Here is a 17,573-nt window from a genome sequence, read left to right as displayed (position 1 = left end):
TCGGTCAATCCGCTGGTACCAAGCACGAGGAGCCTGCTTTAGGCCATAAAGAGCCTTCCGCAGTCGGTAGACATGATCCTCCTTCCCCTGCACAAGAAAACCAGGAGGCTGTGAAACATAAATCTCCTCCTCAAGAATGCCATTTAGAAAAGCAGACTTGACGTCCATCTGATAGACAGGCCAACGGTGGTGAGCAGCAAGAGCCAAAAGAACTCGGATGGTGGTCATCCTAGCTGTAGGAGCAAAGGTCTCAAAGTAGTCCAACCCTGCACGCTGAGCAAAACCCTTGGCAACAAGCCTAGCTTTATGCTTGTCCAAGGAGCCATCGGCAAGATATTTGGTCTTAAAGACCCACTTCACACCAATCACCTTCCGTTTCGCGGGACGTGGTACAAGCTCCCACGTATGGTTTCGCTCGATGGAGTCGAGCTCGGCCTGCATAGCCTGTCTCCAAATATCCTGTGCAAGAGCCTCCTCTACAGTGGAAGGCTCGGAATCCTGAAGAATCTGTGACATAAGAGCATAGTTCACACATAGTGAACTGTCCCGCTAGGCCTGTAAACGTGCTGATCGACGGGGACCTGTAGAAGAAGCAGGAAAGTGAGTAACACCTAAATCCTGCATGAGCCGGCGATACCATAAAGGAATCCTGAGAAACTCCTGCGGCTGTGAGGGAGACCGGGGGGGCTCCAGAACCTGTAAAGCACCCAAATCGGAGAGGGACTCCCCCTCACCGAGTGAAGGTAGATCCTCCGCATCTGAAGAAGGCTGTATATCTCGTGAAGATCCCGAAGTAGCGGTAGAAGAGCTCGTAGTAGACGAAGGCACATCCACCAAGGGGGAAAGGGAAGCCGAAGGAGGAGGAATAGGGGGGGTGCTAAGAGGCATCCTGGAAGGAAGTGAAGGGAGAGAAGGTGGGGGGGGGGGGGGGGGGGGGGGTCCGTCGATGATGAAGAAACATCTGTAATGGAACCATCAATCGGATCCTCAGAGGCCGAAGCCTCATCAAAGATCACATCCCTGCTCACCTCAACCGTCCGCGTCGTCGGGTCATAGAGCCGATAGCCCTTCGTAGTCGTGCTATAACCAACGAAGATAAGCTTTCGCGACTTAGAGTCGAACTTCGTCTTCCTCTTCTTCTTGTCCACATGGACAAAAGCATCGCACCCAAAGATGCGAAAATGGGACACGGAAGGCTTCTTTCCAAAGAAAGCCTCATACGGAGTCATGTCCTGTAATGCCGAAGTCGGAGAGCGGTTGCGAATATGCACCGATGTAGCCACCGCCTCACCCCAAAGGAAATGAGGAAGACTCCTATGCTCCAGCATAGATCGGGCCATCTCAAGCATGGTCCAATTCGCACGCTCCACCACACCATTCTCTGATGGTGTGTTCGGATGGGAATACTCCACCCGAATACCATGATCCCTGCAAAACTGAGAGAAAAGATGAGAAGTGAACTCTCCACCGTGATCAGCTCGAACACCACGAACCTTGGAAGTGGTTTGGGTCTCCACAAACACCTGCCACTCACAGAAACGGGAGTACGCCTCGCTCTTGTACTCCAAGAAATAAGGCCACACATAACGACTAAAGTCGTCCACAAGCAGCATCAAATACTTGGCCTTCCCAAGGGAGGCCGTGCCCATAGGTCCGCAAAGGTCGGTATGAACCAACTCAAGCGGAGAAGTAGTCCGCCTAGTAGCAACCTGCGGGTGAGGCTGCCGGTGCTGCTTGCCCCTCAAGCAGCTAGGGCATAAAGTGTGAAGAGGAGGGAAATCAGAAAGTCTCTTCACCATCTTCCTCCTAGAAGCCCGGCGAAGAGAATCGAGGTTCAAATGACCATACCGAGCATGCCAAAGCAGCCCAAGCTCATGGGAAGTCCACGCAGCCAAGGCTGTGAGCGTATAAAGCCCACCCTCCTGTGTACCTGTCCAAAGAGCATCACCTGTAGAAGTATCCTCCACTGTGACTGCATCCTGAGTAAAAATGACTCGGGTACCCAACTGAGTAAGACCATGCACAGATAATAGGTTAAAACCCAAATCAGGCACATAGAGAACTTTGGCGGAGGAAGACCGCCTGTCAGAAAACATAGGTAAAGTCCCCACTCCTCAAACAGGAACTGTAGAATTGTCACCAATGGTGACTGTACCCCCTCTGGAACGAAGATCCTGAAGCCAATCCTGACGGAAGGTCATATGTGAAGATGCTCCACTGTCGACGAGCCAAGGCTTCTCCTGTGTGGTAGAAGCTAGGGTAGTGTCTTCCTCAACAAAGAGATGCACAAACGCAGATTCTGTTGTGGCTGGGGCCGCCTTCGAGTCCTTCTCCTTAGGCTTCAAATGGGGATACTTTTGCCAACACTTCTCCTCGGGATGAGTGCCCTTCCCACAATGGGGACACTTGGGCTTCTTCTCCTTCGCATCCTTCTTGTCCTCCTCCTTCTTGTCCTTGGCCATCTCCTTCTTTGTTTTCTTCTTCTTGCCGCCACCTGTGCCGGCCGTAAATGCCTTGGTGGAGCCACTGGCTCCCACCTCTTTGAGTCGCTCATCATGCTCCAAGACAAGCGGGGAAAGCTCCTCCCATAGGAGTGTCTCACGGGTCCTCGAAGTGATGAGGCTGGTGTAGAAGACATCATAACGGGGTGATGGCAGCTGAGTCAACAGAATCATCGCCATATCCTCAGACGATATCAGACGACCAAGAGAGGCTAGCTCGCCTCGCATATCCTCCATCTTCGTGATGTGCTCCTTCATGAAAGAAGAACCATCAAGACTGAGCATCCGCAACTTCTTCTCCCGGGAAATCTTGTGAGCAAATGTCTTGTGCTGATACAAAGACGCAAGCTTTGTCCACACTTCCGCCGCGGTCTATAACCTGTGAACATGTACAAGAACAGAATCATGGAGACTCATAAAAAGAAAGGAACGGGCTCGAGAGTTGAGCCTGTCCCATAAGGCTGCACGGTCCATAGAGGTGCCATCGGACGAATCCACGGGGGGTCGGTCGATGGGCGAAGAAACAAGCTCCCAAAGGTCAAATGTATCGAGGATGCAAGCCACCTTGCATGACCATAGGGAGTAGTTTGAACCATCCAACTTATCTTCCTTCGGAAAGGAAGGGAGAATCGGCACCTGGATAGAGGGAATCAAGGAAGGCATCCGCACATCTGAAGCAGTCTTCACTGAAGAGACCTTCGCAGTAGATGGAACCCTCTAAGATGCACGGACGGAAGAAGGACAAGTGCGAGGAGGGTCTTCCCGATGTCGAACTTCACGATAGTCCCGCCTCCGCTCAGAGGAATGATGAGAGAGAAGCTCATCCTCTGAGTCTTCAAAGCCTGAAAATCGGTAAGACATCTTCCAATCTGCAAAATACCAAAGAAAGTTGTGCCACTGTAGAAATAGGACCAACAATGTGGTCACCAACCACCAAGACGCAGGCAGAGAGTGCCCACAAACACCTGGAGCTGCAAAACGCAAAGAGATCTGATGTCGAACACCAGAAAAGAGACCAGCAGCACCAAGAAACAGCCCGGACAAAGGTCGCCAGCAGTAAAGGAGCCGCCTGGGTGGGAAGCGACCTGCAGAGCAGCAAAACGCAGCCTGTAGGGAGGTCGCCCAGCAGCAGGAGAGGCCGCCTGGCTGCAAACGCAGGGTTGCTGCGTCGCTGGATGACGTGGCAGCCTCTGCAGTCAGCGTGGACAGCAAACGCAGGCTGAACAGCCTCCTGATGCAATCGCCTGGCTGTTGTGAATCTGTTGGCAGCAGCAGTAAGGTATATCTCTCCTGAAGGTATGTCCTCCGTGCTCTCAATCAGGCGATGATACCATGTGAGAGTGCGCAACGGAAGAACACGAACACAAAGGAGAGGAGAGAGGAAGCAGAAAATGAAGGAAGAAAATCTGCACTGACTGAGATGAATGCTGAATACACTGGAATGGACAGAACAGTCCCTGCGCGCAGCCCGGAGCGTCAGTGAGGGAACCAGGACAGACTGGAAGCAGTGGCAGCACCAATGCCGGAGACGGAGACGGAGACGGAGGGAGCAGTGCTGTACCTGCAGAGAGCAATGCTGGACTGACTGGGGGGGCTGATATAAATAGCCCCCAGGCCAGCAAACTGGCCGACCAGCCAAACTGGCCGACCTGGCCAGATTTGGCCGACCAGCCAGATCTGGCCGACTATGGCCAGATCTGGCCGACTGCCCAGAAAAATGGGCAGTCAGCACAAAAACAGCCCAGTTTGGGCTGGAACAAAACCAGGACTGCATGCTGAACAAAAATGTCCTGACAGAGCTCCTCTGTCTCCTGTCAGACTCTGACAGGAGCTCACAACCAGGAGATGACAGACTGAGACTGAAGAAGAGCAGGCTAACACTTTATGGGGTATTTTTGGGCATTTGTCCTAGGATGCACAAAAAAAGCCTTTTTTAACATAAATAAAGCTTTCTGAGGCTGGGTTAAGGAGCAAAAATCAGGAGTAAATGCATCACAATTAAGTGTTAATGCCAGCCTTGATTTTGGTTGCTCAACAAATATGGGACGAGCCACATGGCAATGTGCAAGACAAGCAGACAAGCAGATTCCTAACGGCATGTGGCACAGGCACAGAAGTCAACTATTGACAGAGGTTAGTGAAGTCAGCCACCTTTCTGGATGGAAGAACTATTAAAGCCAATGTTATGTCCTCCCCAGCCATCGCAGAATTTGGCGGCTTTGATCTGCAGTTCCCTGAGATTGTACTAGCCTTTTTGTAGTTGCACATTCTATTCCACCTCATCTGTTAGATGTGTAACTTTGCTGAGGATCTTGGTGCAGATTGAAATTGCGCAAATTTCAAAATTTAGTTCTCGGCATTCACTGTCTTCCAATCATAGTATGACCATGAACTCATGATACAGTATACCATACCTTCCCCTGATTCATGCAAGTTTAGAAGGCAAAACAACAGCCATTTGCATTACTTTAAACCAGAAGAAAATTCAAAGTTCCAGGACATCCCCTATCAGTCCCTCACAGCCATCCCCCCATCTTGTTTGGAACAAACAAAGGATTATCCCCCCCCCCCACCCCCAAAAAAAAGTTCCCTAATTCTTCTGCACAGGTGCCAGGTTTAATAATCCATTCAGACTCCTTTCACACATACACATGCACACAAACTCAACCTGAAAATTTGACTTCAAACAGACCATAGCCAGAAACTTTGCTTTCGAACACAACACGCTAATGTTTTTCACATGACCGTATGATAATAGAATCATGGAGAGAGACACACATACACACAGATGCACATGTTTTTGATGATATAATGATTTACATTCTCAAATTTGTTTTACTTTTTGAAGTTTTTGGGTTTAAGTATTCTATGTTATTTTAATGTCATCCCTGTCCTTTGATTTTGGCCATCCCCCATCACATCCCTATCATCATCACTGTTCCACATCATTTGTGACTATGCAAAACACCAATTCTCATTCATCCTAGATCTGTACGTGACAATTTGCCATTCAGATTTCTTAACTTCCCGTGTTCACATCACTTAACCTTTCACGCGGCACCTTATCAACCTTCACCATGAAAGTGATTCTATGACACATTTCTTAGACACAAACATATGCCTGCCCACAATTACACCTCATGTGTGCACCCACACCCATAATAGATTATCCTACTAAAAGATTGGGTTGTTTGGTGTGGTTGTTCGCAGGGGGAATGGTGGAAGAGGGGTTAGGAAGAGAGCACGAGAGAGAACCTCAGGCAGGAAACCAACATACCAAGATGCCAGCACTTACATCTGAGATGCCCTCTGGAAGAGGTGGAAGAATGCGAAATACTGTCGTGCGGTTATCGAGCTTGAAGCGTGAGACACTTGATTGAGGGGGACCAAGGGATCCTGTGCTTATCAAGCCTGAACGGGGGTAAGGGCTTCTCACAGGTGGTTGAATTGGACTTCCAGATAACCCAGGGCTGTGTCTAGATAAACCTCCAGCTGTTTGCTCACTTGTTATCACATTCTTATCAATTGTGAGTTGCTGGTTAGTGCAAGTCGTTGGTCCGTGCACATCCTCTGACTTCGTTGGAGGTCTGTTCTTAGAAGGATCGGTTTCGGACTCTCCTTTCCCGCTATTCCCCTGCAGAATATTCAACAGTAGAGGTAAAAAGCTTAGTTCATGAGCATGCATCCAGCAGTATCCATATCACATGTTTATAGCTAAGTATTAAGCATATAATTTCACCTGCTTAGATAAATGTTCCAATTTGAGTCGAAACTCATTTCTCTTTCGAGCTAATTCCTGCTGTTTTTGCCTTAACTCTTCTTTCATGTGCTCGAGCTCTTCTTTCTTCTTTTGTGCTGCGACAGCCGATGGATGTGGCTGACCGTTTAAGCCAGAACACTTTGTAGTATCAGGTGGGAGCGGCTCGGAAGTAGATGGCCCAGCTCCACTCTTCACCTTATCAAGTGGGAGAGGTGATTGGCTGGCGGCTACTTCATTGGGTCTATCAGTTATCCCTTTGCCAACTACTTTATAGCCTTCATTGGATGAAGACTGTATGCTGTCCCTGTTTGCCCATGACAGGCGTATAAATCGATTTCCCATAACCGCATCAGGTGACAAAAGAGCCGATTCTGCATCCTCCCGTCGGTAGAACTGAACAAAAGCTCTATCACTGTGCATAGGAATGCGGATATCCATAACATCTCCAAACTTCTGGAAATGCGCTAGAAGCAGTTCTTTCTTATTGTTATCACTGGGAATGCACCTCACATAAAGAGTTCTCTGTGCTCTCTCCTTCCGGCCACCTACATGTGCGGTACTCCTGTCATACATATGCCCTGCATTGTCTGTAAGCTGGTCTACACCATGGCCCTTTCCAGCAGTCGAATTTGACACAGGACTAACAATTTGCTCTTGCTTATCAGTCTCACCTTCCCAATTGGACGGTTTACCATGAGCCTCTGTATCTTCCACAGCTTCCTTCTTTATCATTTTAGGCCGTGGTGGGCCATCATAGCTGTTGGAAGGCCGATTACTGACCTCAGATTTGGCCTCATTGTGACCAACAGGCCCAATACGATCCCACACAGAATGCCCTGCCACTTGACTCTGAGAGCTTCCGCCCATCAATGTCAAACGTCCATACTTGTCAGAACTGCTAGCATCAGGAGTCCGTACAGGGTGAAGATCAGGAGCATTTCCCTCCCAGAAATGATCATCATGTCCCTTCCTCAGAGATGTCAGTCTCCTTAGTCCTGCACCTGCATCAGATTGCTCCTTGGTCCACAGCGGCTTGTCTGGATCATACAAGTCAGGCTCACCACCTGCATCAGTATCATCCAATCGCGAGACACTCGCTTCCCGAACAGGTCTATTTGCCAGTCCAACACCAGCAGGGTACAGAACAGGAGATGGGCCAGAAACTGGGGCAGAAGACCCTGCAACAGCACGCCCACTTGGAAGTGCCACTGGAAGATTGAACTGAGACAGACTCTGAATAAAAATTATTGACAGAACAATTAAAACAAGTGTCAATAGATCAAACAAGAGTGTCATATCATTATGTATTTAACTGTTACACATGTAGTATTTCTGAGAAGAAGAAAACCAAATGAACTGCACACCTGGACATCTTCAACCACAATTCTGTTTGCACCATGCTCCATTGGACATAGGTCACCTCTAAGACAGTACCCACGCTCCTCGAAATCTGGACACCTTGGCCGTCCCAGAGTCATTCCAATACCAATATTCACACCCACACCCATTGCTGTACTTATTTGGACCCCTCTTGAACCCTGGATACCTGCCTTCAATGGCAGGCTTTGATCCAAAGCACCATTTGCCAATCCTGAATGATGCCCATACCCACCCCAAGGCAAGTGAGAAGGATTCCCTCGGTTGGGCATCGATCTTCCAGAAAATAGAGTTGTAGAAGAACTTGGTTGAACTAAAGCAGGGTTGTAATCAGAACTATCAAAAGCTGCAATTCTAGACTCATGTGATCCCCAAGGACCAATACCTCCCCTACCTCGTCCTAATATTCCGCGAGACAAACCATTCTGACTCTCTAATCTGGATATGGTACCCTCATTTCGAAAAGTTGTAGGCCCTCCTCTAAAGCTAACCCGTTGAGTACCATCTCCAGTCACACGCAAAGATGCATCGCGATTTTTCCGCCTCTCACTCTTCAATAGCCCATCTGCCATTATGGATCCCCTGCGTGGCTCTGAGAAGGAGCGATCATCCCGAAATGGCTGCCCATTCTCTGCAGGTCTGCTACGCTTTCTGTAGGGACCCCTGGCATCCTCATCTTGAATATCTTTATCAAAAGAATTGGATCTACTGACACGTCTCCTATGCTTATGATTGCGGTCATCATCTTCATCATCAGTGCCTTCCTCTTGATCACTAAACAAGCCATTGTTTGTACTCGTTGCCTTCTCGGACTGAACCACTGCCTTCAAGTCAGCCTTTTCCCCAGTATGGGTCACTGTTGTAGCCGATTCAGTTGCTGCTGCTGCTGCTGCTGCTGTCATTGCCGTTGACATTGCCATTGTGACTGCAGCATCTACCCATTTAGAATCAGGTTCTTCAGGGGAGATTGATGTTGTCCCTTCCTCCAGTGCATGAAACAGTCTCTGAACAAACGGCTTTGTCTCTGCATCAGTAAACATGGCAACTCAGATAACACTTCGCATCATCAAAAAACTGCTGGAAAAAACATGTACAACAGCAACACCACCAGAGAATTATTACCTAGGTCTTGCTGCCATCCTTAAAAACCCCATCCAATTACATCAAGGTTCTCTACAACTCTCCTAGATTTTTAATCCCCACTCCTAAACTCATTAAGCAAATCATCTACTGCTGGAGTAAAAACCCCGTCCAATTACATCAAGGTTCTCTGCAACTGTCCTAGATTTTTAATTCCCGCTCCTAACTCATAAAAATACAGTTCTGAGAAAGTTGGTAAAAAATCCCTGCCTTCAACTTGGGACTCTGTTGATTAGGCATTACAATCACTGAATGTACAAATACAATGCACAAATTATTGACAGCATTCAAGCCCAATCAAATGACACCACCATGCCATGTAGCATCAAAATCTTCAACTTCATTTGCGAACATGCAGACTACTGACTGCCATGTCCATATCCACTAATAAAAGCCAAGCATAGGTTCTCAGGTGATAGGCTGTCACAAGAACCTACAGTGAGCTGCATGATCAAAACTCGCTGCCCATGAGAGATGTGGACATATTGTCTGGTAAAACACATGGCACACCCACAATTTTTCGAGAGTTTTGAAATACAGTAGTGAATAGACTGGACTTCCCGAAAGCCACCGTGTCCATACCTTCTCCAAGAAAGTCGAAAAGTTGGTCAATGCACAGCTTTTGTAAGTCCTTCTTGGGTTTGTTGTTTTTCAACAATGCAACAACATAGTTCGCAAGTAGAGTGGGATCAGCCTCCGTCCTGTATTGTAAACCAGTGCGTCCCCAGCAAAACAAAAGCAGCAGAAAAACCAATGATCAGGTAAAATTCTTCCTTCGTAACCTCTTACAATGCAATTTCTTTCTTTTTTGTTTCTAGCAAAGAAGCACACGCAAGGACAACTGTTACAAGGAACCAGATTAAAAATTGAAGCAACAATGCATCAGCGCCGGGTTACCGCCAGTTTGTGCAATCGCATTAAGGTCTTAATGAAGGGGGGGAGAAAACCACGGTGCGTTCGACATACAAGGGTTGCAGGTGCTTGACAAGGTATCCAGTGAGAGAAACATCGTCGATCTTCATGTTGGCCACCATGAGGTAAGCTCCTGCTCCTCCTCTTCCTCCTCCTCCTCCTCCTCTTCCTCTGCTGCACGAACGCAAGCCGCTGCTGCCTGCTCTTAAGCCATGATCGATCCATCGACGTCCTTCTCGTCCTCTCCTTCCATCCGAGCGAGTAATACCTGGCCCTGCAATGCCGAGCGAAGCATAACGGCAAGTCTCTCGAGACGAGCGCGAGCGAGGCGGGGGAAGAAAAGGGAGGAAAAGACGGCAGCTATGGCGAAAACCCTAATTCACAAAGAAGGGGGGGGGGCTCTGGCGCAAGTGCAAGGGATAAAGGAGACGTTTAATCCTCTCGTCCCTTAAGCACAGGGATCGCACAGAGAGAGAGACAGACAGACGGACACACGCACACACGAGAGAGAAACACAGAAGCGAGAGCCTGCAAATATTTGTGTGGATGGGAGGGTGATGTGGCAGGAGGAACTGTAGGTTCTTCTTATTGTTGCTCGAGAAGGAAAGGCAAAGTAGAGAAATGCCACCATTGATATAGCCTATAGAGCTTACATTGTCATGTCCATGTCTATCGCATTAAAATCTCTCCCCCCTTATGACAAAAATTTTATTTTTCATCCTTTGTAATTCTCAAGAATGGTGGCATTGTATAAGAAGGTCAAAGCCTTGTTTCATATCAACTTCAACTTACACCGCTAGGAAAACAAGCCCCAAAGCCCCGCAAGTTTACCACTCAAAAATTGGAACTTATTGAAGTGCTTGAACAATAAGAGTGTCTTGCAATGTTGCATGAGCAGTGATCAAAGTCATGCAAATAACCTCTAACCATTGAGCGACCACGTCGCTTGTGACAACCCATCCCATATCATAGAAGCCACATGCCACAATATGAAGCCTGTACCTAATGCAACCAATGTGGCCATGAGTTCTATCATCCTAGTCAAAGATAAAAACATTTCCAATCCACCAAATGTGTCAAAGCCAATCTAACACAAAAAAATGAAACATTAGAATGTTGTGGATGCAATGTGTCAATCTACAGTAATCTTCCCAAGATCCATGCTCCATTAGTAGTTCTTTGCAACATTAAGAAATCTAGACCATAGAAATAAAACCTCAAACTTGCTCAACATCCAGACAAGAAACAAAAAGATTAGATGTAATCTCTAGACCTGTAGTACAATAGATAACTGCAACTAGCAATCTTGCATCATAGCATCGCGCCACTGATAAGGAGGCCTCTAGTAAGAACTCTTCAAAGAAAACCTTGCCCTGATACTAGATCTTTGACTTCCATGATTGTAGTAATCTATCTCATTGTTTGATATAGCCCTCTCTAGATGATCACTTGTTATTAGCATTTTCTTTAACCCATCTTTTATCCTCTATCATCTTATGACATACCACACTTGCTTAAAGCTATAAAAGGCAAAATTGGTGAAGCTCGATCTCACTAAAGCACAAAATCCTCTAGTTAGGAAGTGGATGTGGTGCTTGATTTTCTCCTCCAACCTAGACCACACCAACATGTGATTTCTAAGTATGTAGAAGTATAGTCATATATAACAAATAAAATAAAGGCTTGATGATCAGTGAGGAATATGAGTATCTCTCACCATCTTTGCCATTCTATTCCATGTCTTCTTTGGATATGGATTTATATAGTCAATCTACCAATCTAGAGATAACAACACTTCAATTTGCAAATGATCAATATGTTGTCTAGACTAAAATGAGCGCCAATGATGAAGGACAAAATGTTGTGCTAAGAAGAATGAATTGTGCTAATAAATTTGACTTGAGATATTTAAATCTTTGAGCTGAAAACATGCCACCAAGAGGCCTCTTCAATAAAAGTTTTTTAAATATCCACAAAAGGGTACTACTCTAAACACATCATGTAAGAGAGTCTATCAAAGAGCCACCATGTGTTTCTTGACATCCATAAAAGAAGTGTCACCCATACACTTTGGAGTAATGACATGATCTAAAGAGTCTGGCCCAAACAATTTCCTTGTTTCTTCCATATCATCGATCAAATAGGCTACATCAATTCATCCAAAGTTTTCAAAGTTTAAGGTACAATGGTAGGAAGAAGCAAACTATACTAATCATAACATTCAATGCCACTTTGAGATGAACATGAAACACCTAGCCTTAAAGTTTTTGGTATATAAATGTATCCCCTATATGACTAGACATCAAGTCCAACTAGGTGCCACAACTAACCAAATGGGATAGTCGATGTGTCTAGTAATTGTCCCTCTAGTATATCAACATGGGGTGCTAACCCAAACAAAGCCCAAGGAACTATAGCTTTTTCCACCTCTTTTTTGCATGCCCAAGAATCATGAAAGAGCCATTAACCAAACGCCAAACAATCAACTTCCCATCACTAGGAAGAGTGAGATTAGTGATATCTCCATTTGATGCAAGCTTATCAAATAAATTCAAGATGGGATGAGTGAATAAAGCAAACAATAAAGGACTAAGAGGGCATCCTTATCTCAAAGAATGAGAAAGAGAAAACTCTTTAGAGACCTCTCCCTTGAGTACAATCCATGCATCCCCATGTCAATGTATAGTTTTTATGACATTAGTTATTTGAGGACTAAACTCATAATGGCCATCACTTCTTATCAAAAAAACAAATTGATGTGATCAAAAGCTTTTTCTATTGGATCATTCCAATCAAGATGTTGTTACATAATATTATAATCCTTTGTAAAGCCATACTAATAAGGACAAATTAAAGTGGGAATTACTTTTGCAACATGTCTACAAACCTTAATAAGGTTTTATACAATGACGCCATCATAGAGATTGGCCTCCATTACTTAAACTCCATTGGGATGAACAGTTTGTGCAATGTTCGCCTCTATGAGAGCTCAACACAATGGGGCTTATACTAACACTTGTTCTTTCAAATGCTTTTGGTCTCTAAGCTTAAGCTACCTCTCACATGGCCGACTCGTACTCTAGCTCAGAATCATCCATTCTCTCTCTGTTCCATCTAATGAGTACAAGAAAGCAAGAAAAATATAGAAGAATTGGTTGCAATTGACTCATTATATTTTAGTGTATCTTAAAGGAAGCTTCACTGGTCTTATGATTCTCCTATATGTTCCACCAAATGCTTGATACCATCTCTTTTGGTTTCCAAACTTCACAAGTACACCACATGGAGATGTGGAGAAGGAATAAAAGCACGAATATGGACCACACACACACGCACGCACGCACACACACGCACACACACACACACATGCACATATGTACATATGTATATGGTGAAGTAAGAAGGAGAAGTAAAAGGTAGGGAAACAAAAGCTCTCAATTATGCACACGTAAGAAAGAGAGATTTAAAACTTTAAGGACATTGGTTATATAGGTGGGCACCCTTAATTAGTTTCTTTCTTTTTCAGTTCATTGGCCTATTTAGCATGCATGTTGGCCTTCTCAGCTTGTCCACAATATTTCAATTTACTCACACTAGACTTGTCCACAAATTAGAATATTTATGTGGGCCTTTTGTGTGCTATGTGAGGCTTATGCTTTTACCCCATAAATTAAATACAAGTTGTAGGAGAGTGAGCTCGATACTTAGATTTCACAAAAATTATTTGCATATATGGGACTTAAAGAACAAGCACATGCACACTACTTTAAGTGACAGTCGTTCTACTTTGTTTTTGGCACCCAACTAGTCTTCTTCTAGATATCCTAGCTTTAGGATGCCCATTGCTATTTTTAACAGTTCATTGTTTTAAGCAACTACCCATTGAAAATCACTATTTTTGGTAGTTAGATTCTTTTTGAATCCAAACTATTTTATACATTGACTATCAACCTCTTTTGACTTATTTACTCATCTTTAACCACCTTTTTTTACTAGCATTGACTTGTTGTTTTGGCGTTTGTCTTGCAATCATTGCCATCGGGGTTAACAAATAACAAACAAAGCAAGGCTAGCTTCCATTCAAAATGCACTAGACCTCCATATCTCCTAATAGATGAGAGTCAAGGGAGATTTGAGATCCTCCAAATAAGCTCCAAATACCTCATTTGGCAAGCAATCCCAACTTGGACTATTTTTATGGGGAAGATGCAATAAAACATGCTCCATTTCATCCTTTGAAATGTTTGTATCCATAATTTCAGCCCACTTACATGTGACTTGATTAGGGACAAAGTAGTGTAGTGCATGCATCTAGGCTTACTAGCAAGATTTGGAATAATCTCTATCAATTGTCGGGGGTAAAGGCGCATGTGCCTAGCTGCATGGCTATTACTACACTGATAGTACTCGCTCACCTGTACACTATGATGGCAAGCACCCATCACAATCACTTCATTCTTTATTCTTTCAGTGACATTTGAATAAAGGGAAGGCTAGTCAGACATTGTGACTGTTGGAGTTCCCACATCTTGTGTCTCTCTCTCCCTTGCTCTTGCTCCTTCTAGCATAGCTCTCACTTCCACTTGCGTGCTTCCACTTCGAGCTCACTCTCTTCAGCTAGTATCAAATCCAAGTTCCCCAAGAGCTCAAGCTCAACCTAGCATTACTTCAACTTGTGAAGAATACCTACAATTCATAGGTTTCATGGTAGCCATGTCCTCAGCTTGAAGTGGTATGTATTATTGATCACTTGCTTCCCAATTTGTTTTGGCATGTTTCAAGGCTTTCCTAAGACCTACTCAAGCTCCCTTGTGCCTCATTCAACCCGATAATAGCAGCAAATATGATCAATAATTCAATATGAATTGAGCCTATTTTTCAGGCCTCTGTTCGTGATCAGTTTGGCCATCATCATCAGCTCCCTGAGCTCTTAAGTACTCTTGGGACACTTGGGTCAACCTCTAGCACACTCCTGGCATTGCCATTGAGCATTGGACATTAGATTTGACCTCATACACTTTAGTTCACTAATGTATACAGTAGTAGACCCATTGCTTACAGGTCTGTGAAAGCTTCATTTCATTGTTTGGAGCTCGTACATGCTTCTAGGGATGCCCATATGCATATATATGGATGCTAAATACTTGGAGGATGATATGGCTTTGTTATGAGATGCTATTGAGCTTATTTGAGTAGACATTTGGCTCAATTTTCTCAGAGATTTCATAACGGTAAGAACACAACTGATAGTCATTTATCTAGGAAAAGCATATGCCTTTAGTCATTTCATGCTTTTGGGGCTTGGTATTGATGCCCAAATGTTAGCTCGACACTTGGGATGCTTGATACATGCCTTGTAACGCTTTTGGGCTTTGATTGAGCTCTCATTAGCTCGTTTTCTTACTATCATATCACTATTGTTCATAGTGGACATCAAGCAATTGTCTAACATAGATTATGCTCATTATGCTTTGAAGCTACTCGGGTACCCCATATTGGATGTATCAACACTTTGGTTGTCATGTATGCCTATGGATATGTTGGATATGTTTATGACATGCTCTTAAGTTGAGATTGGAACTTGGATACTTTAACATTAGCTGTCATTCTTGTCTTTGGATGCTACAATAAGAGTCTTATAGACTACTTGGGTTTGATGCTTCTGGATGTCTGTCACTTGGATCATGGATGTATGGATGTCATTCACATGATGTTTTGAGCTTTATTTACTTGTTTAGCATCTAACTTTTGCTTCAGTGGGAGCTATTCAACTTTATGTATTGAGCCACGTTTGGCACCTAGATGTACTATAGCATTTGGTTTATGCAGCTGAGCTTAAGATTATCAGAGAGAGATTGTGGAACTCATTGTGACATGTACAAGCTCTCTTGATATATATTGGATGTAGTTACCCTATCATGGGATGATTTGATCTCTTGGCTTGGGCCTAGTACTTATGTTTGTCAAGGTGTTGTCAATGATATTTATATGCTTTGGGTTATGTATTGAGCTTTGCTCAATGAGTTTTGCATGTAGAAGTTCTCTTCATAAACCCTCGAGACCTACCCTGTGCATGACGTCTATGCCTATTGCATGTATGGTTTTCTGACACATTGTAGTTGTGACAGTCTTCAATGTCTCTATTTTCCCTCCTCTCTCTCTCTCTCTCTCTCTCTCTCTCTCTCTCTCACATCCTCATTTGCTTAGCTTGCGATACAAATCCACATCATGCATCCATGTTTCACAATCCTCGTAATATTGCAAGGATCAAGGGTTTGCATGAGATTCATTGTCTTAGACACTGTTAGTAGTTGATATCAAGGCGATAAGAATATCACATTGTTACTCTCACATGTATATACACATTCACGTACCCCTCTCTTTTATGTGTGTAATTTGCAATTACATCCTGATATATCATCACTTCCATTGTGCATACATAAGTGAAACTACATCACACATGTTTTGGCTCTATTCAATTGAACATTATTGTGTGAACTTACTATAGTACAATATCATATAGTTTGTTACACTTGCTGCAAAAACATGCAATATCTATTGTTTTTCAAATTGTTCAAATAGTTACTATCGGGACAACAATATTATGTCATTGTTCCTCAATCCACTATGCACATATACATTCCATGCATGCATGCATCTACACTCCACCCTTCCCTAGATATTTTGCATGTGCTTTATTTACATATAGTATTGCAATTGAGTGAAAGGCTATACACAATCTCTACTTGCACATTCCTCTCTTTTCTCCTATTCTCTCTCATCCTCATTTCATTGTGATTGAAAATCAACACATTCAAATAATTATGAAAATACATATTCATTATGCACATCAAATATCAATCGAGTTCCATTGTTAAAGGGTGGAACGGGTGATCCCAAATAAAGTCCAAGATTGAACCATGGAAGCACGCTAGCTCATTCAAGTAGGAAAGCATGTACTCTACAAGGATAGTATCCATGGGGTTTCCCTCAAATGGGGTGAGCCTATAAGGGTGTTAGGTTGGTTTCTCCATGAAGGGAGGTGAGCCCTGAAGTGGAAGCAAGAGTTTTGGTGGAAGGAGAGAGAGAGAGAGAGAGAGAGAGAGAGAGAGAGAGAGAGAGAGAGAGAGAGAGAGAGAGAATGTGGAAACTCCAACAGTCACAATGTGTGACCGGCCTTCCCTTTATTCAAATGTCACTAAAAGAATAAAGAATGAAGTAACAATGATGGGTGCTCGCCATTTGCAATGTATAGGTATGCGGGTATTCAGGTATTGTTAATGTAACTAATACACAAGCGGCTAGGTAGCACATGCACCTTTACCCCCAACAACCTCCTACTTAAAGGTGAATGTGCCTCTACTAGTGAGGAGAGAACAAGAAAAAAGTGACAAAGTACAAATGTACTAACAGGATGAGAAAAGATGTCATCTCACCATCGACTTCCTAAGGAAGACAAAATGCTCCATTGAGAGGCTTTTAGTGAGTAGATTTGTAGGATTTTGGTTAGTTAAGCTCAATAGACTTGTCTTCAACAACCTCTTGTATAATGTGGTAACGCACCTTAATGTGCTTCGTCTTCACATATGAAAGACAGGATTCTTGGCTAACTAAATAGCACTCATAGAATTTGAATGTAGTGTAGGGACCACATCAATAGTACCAAGGTTTGCCACCAGAGAGCCTCTTTGCAAGCCTCAGTGGTTGCAACATACTCTACCTCTGTAGTAGATAGGGTTGTGTATTTCTACACCGTGGACACCCAAGAAACATCGCCTCCAGTAAAGGTGAAGACATAACTAGAGGTGGACTTCCTACTATTTGCATATCTTACATAATCAGAGTTAGTGTATCCCACGACGCTCGTATCTTGGTGGCCATAA

The 17,573-nt window shown here is 44.2% G+C and overlaps 1 protein-coding gene across 2 annotated transcripts in view; it reads right to left on the bottom strand.

Annotated features, from left to right (window-relative positions):
• Positions 1-10,296, bottom strand: part of LOC148017262 (zinc finger (CCCH-type) family protein / RNA recognition motif (RRM)-containing protein) — a 51,716-nt gene extending 41,420 nt beyond the window's left edge. The window contains exons 1-5 of one of the 2 annotated variants that reach the window (XM_087662532.1): positions 9,745-10,296; positions 9,361-9,479; positions 7,626-8,662; positions 6,241-7,494; positions 5,779-6,135 (exon numbers count right to left, since the gene is read on the bottom strand). In XM_087662532.1, coding sequence (XP_087518658.1) covers positions 5,779-6,135; positions 6,241-7,494; positions 7,626-8,662; positions 9,361-9,479; positions 9,745-9,812 — 2,835 coding nt within the window. In that variant the 5' untranslated portion in view covers positions 9,813-10,296. The remainder of the gene's footprint in view (positions 1-5,778; positions 6,136-6,240; positions 7,495-7,625; positions 8,663-9,360; positions 9,480-9,744) is intronic. The other variant, XM_087662533.1, reaches the window with a different exon arrangement.
• Positions 10,297-17,573: the final 7,277 nt, after the last annotated feature.

Source organism: Lygodium microphyllum, chromosome 22 (genome assembly GCF_053477565.2).
Source record: "Lygodium microphyllum isolate KBCC chromosome 22, Lygodium_microphyllum_v1.1.10, whole genome shotgun sequence".
In the NCBI taxonomy this organism is placed as follows: domain Eukaryota; kingdom Viridiplantae; phylum Streptophyta; class Polypodiopsida; order Schizaeales; family Lygodiaceae; genus Lygodium; species Lygodium microphyllum.
This window is presented reverse-complemented; position numbering and strand designations above follow the sequence as displayed.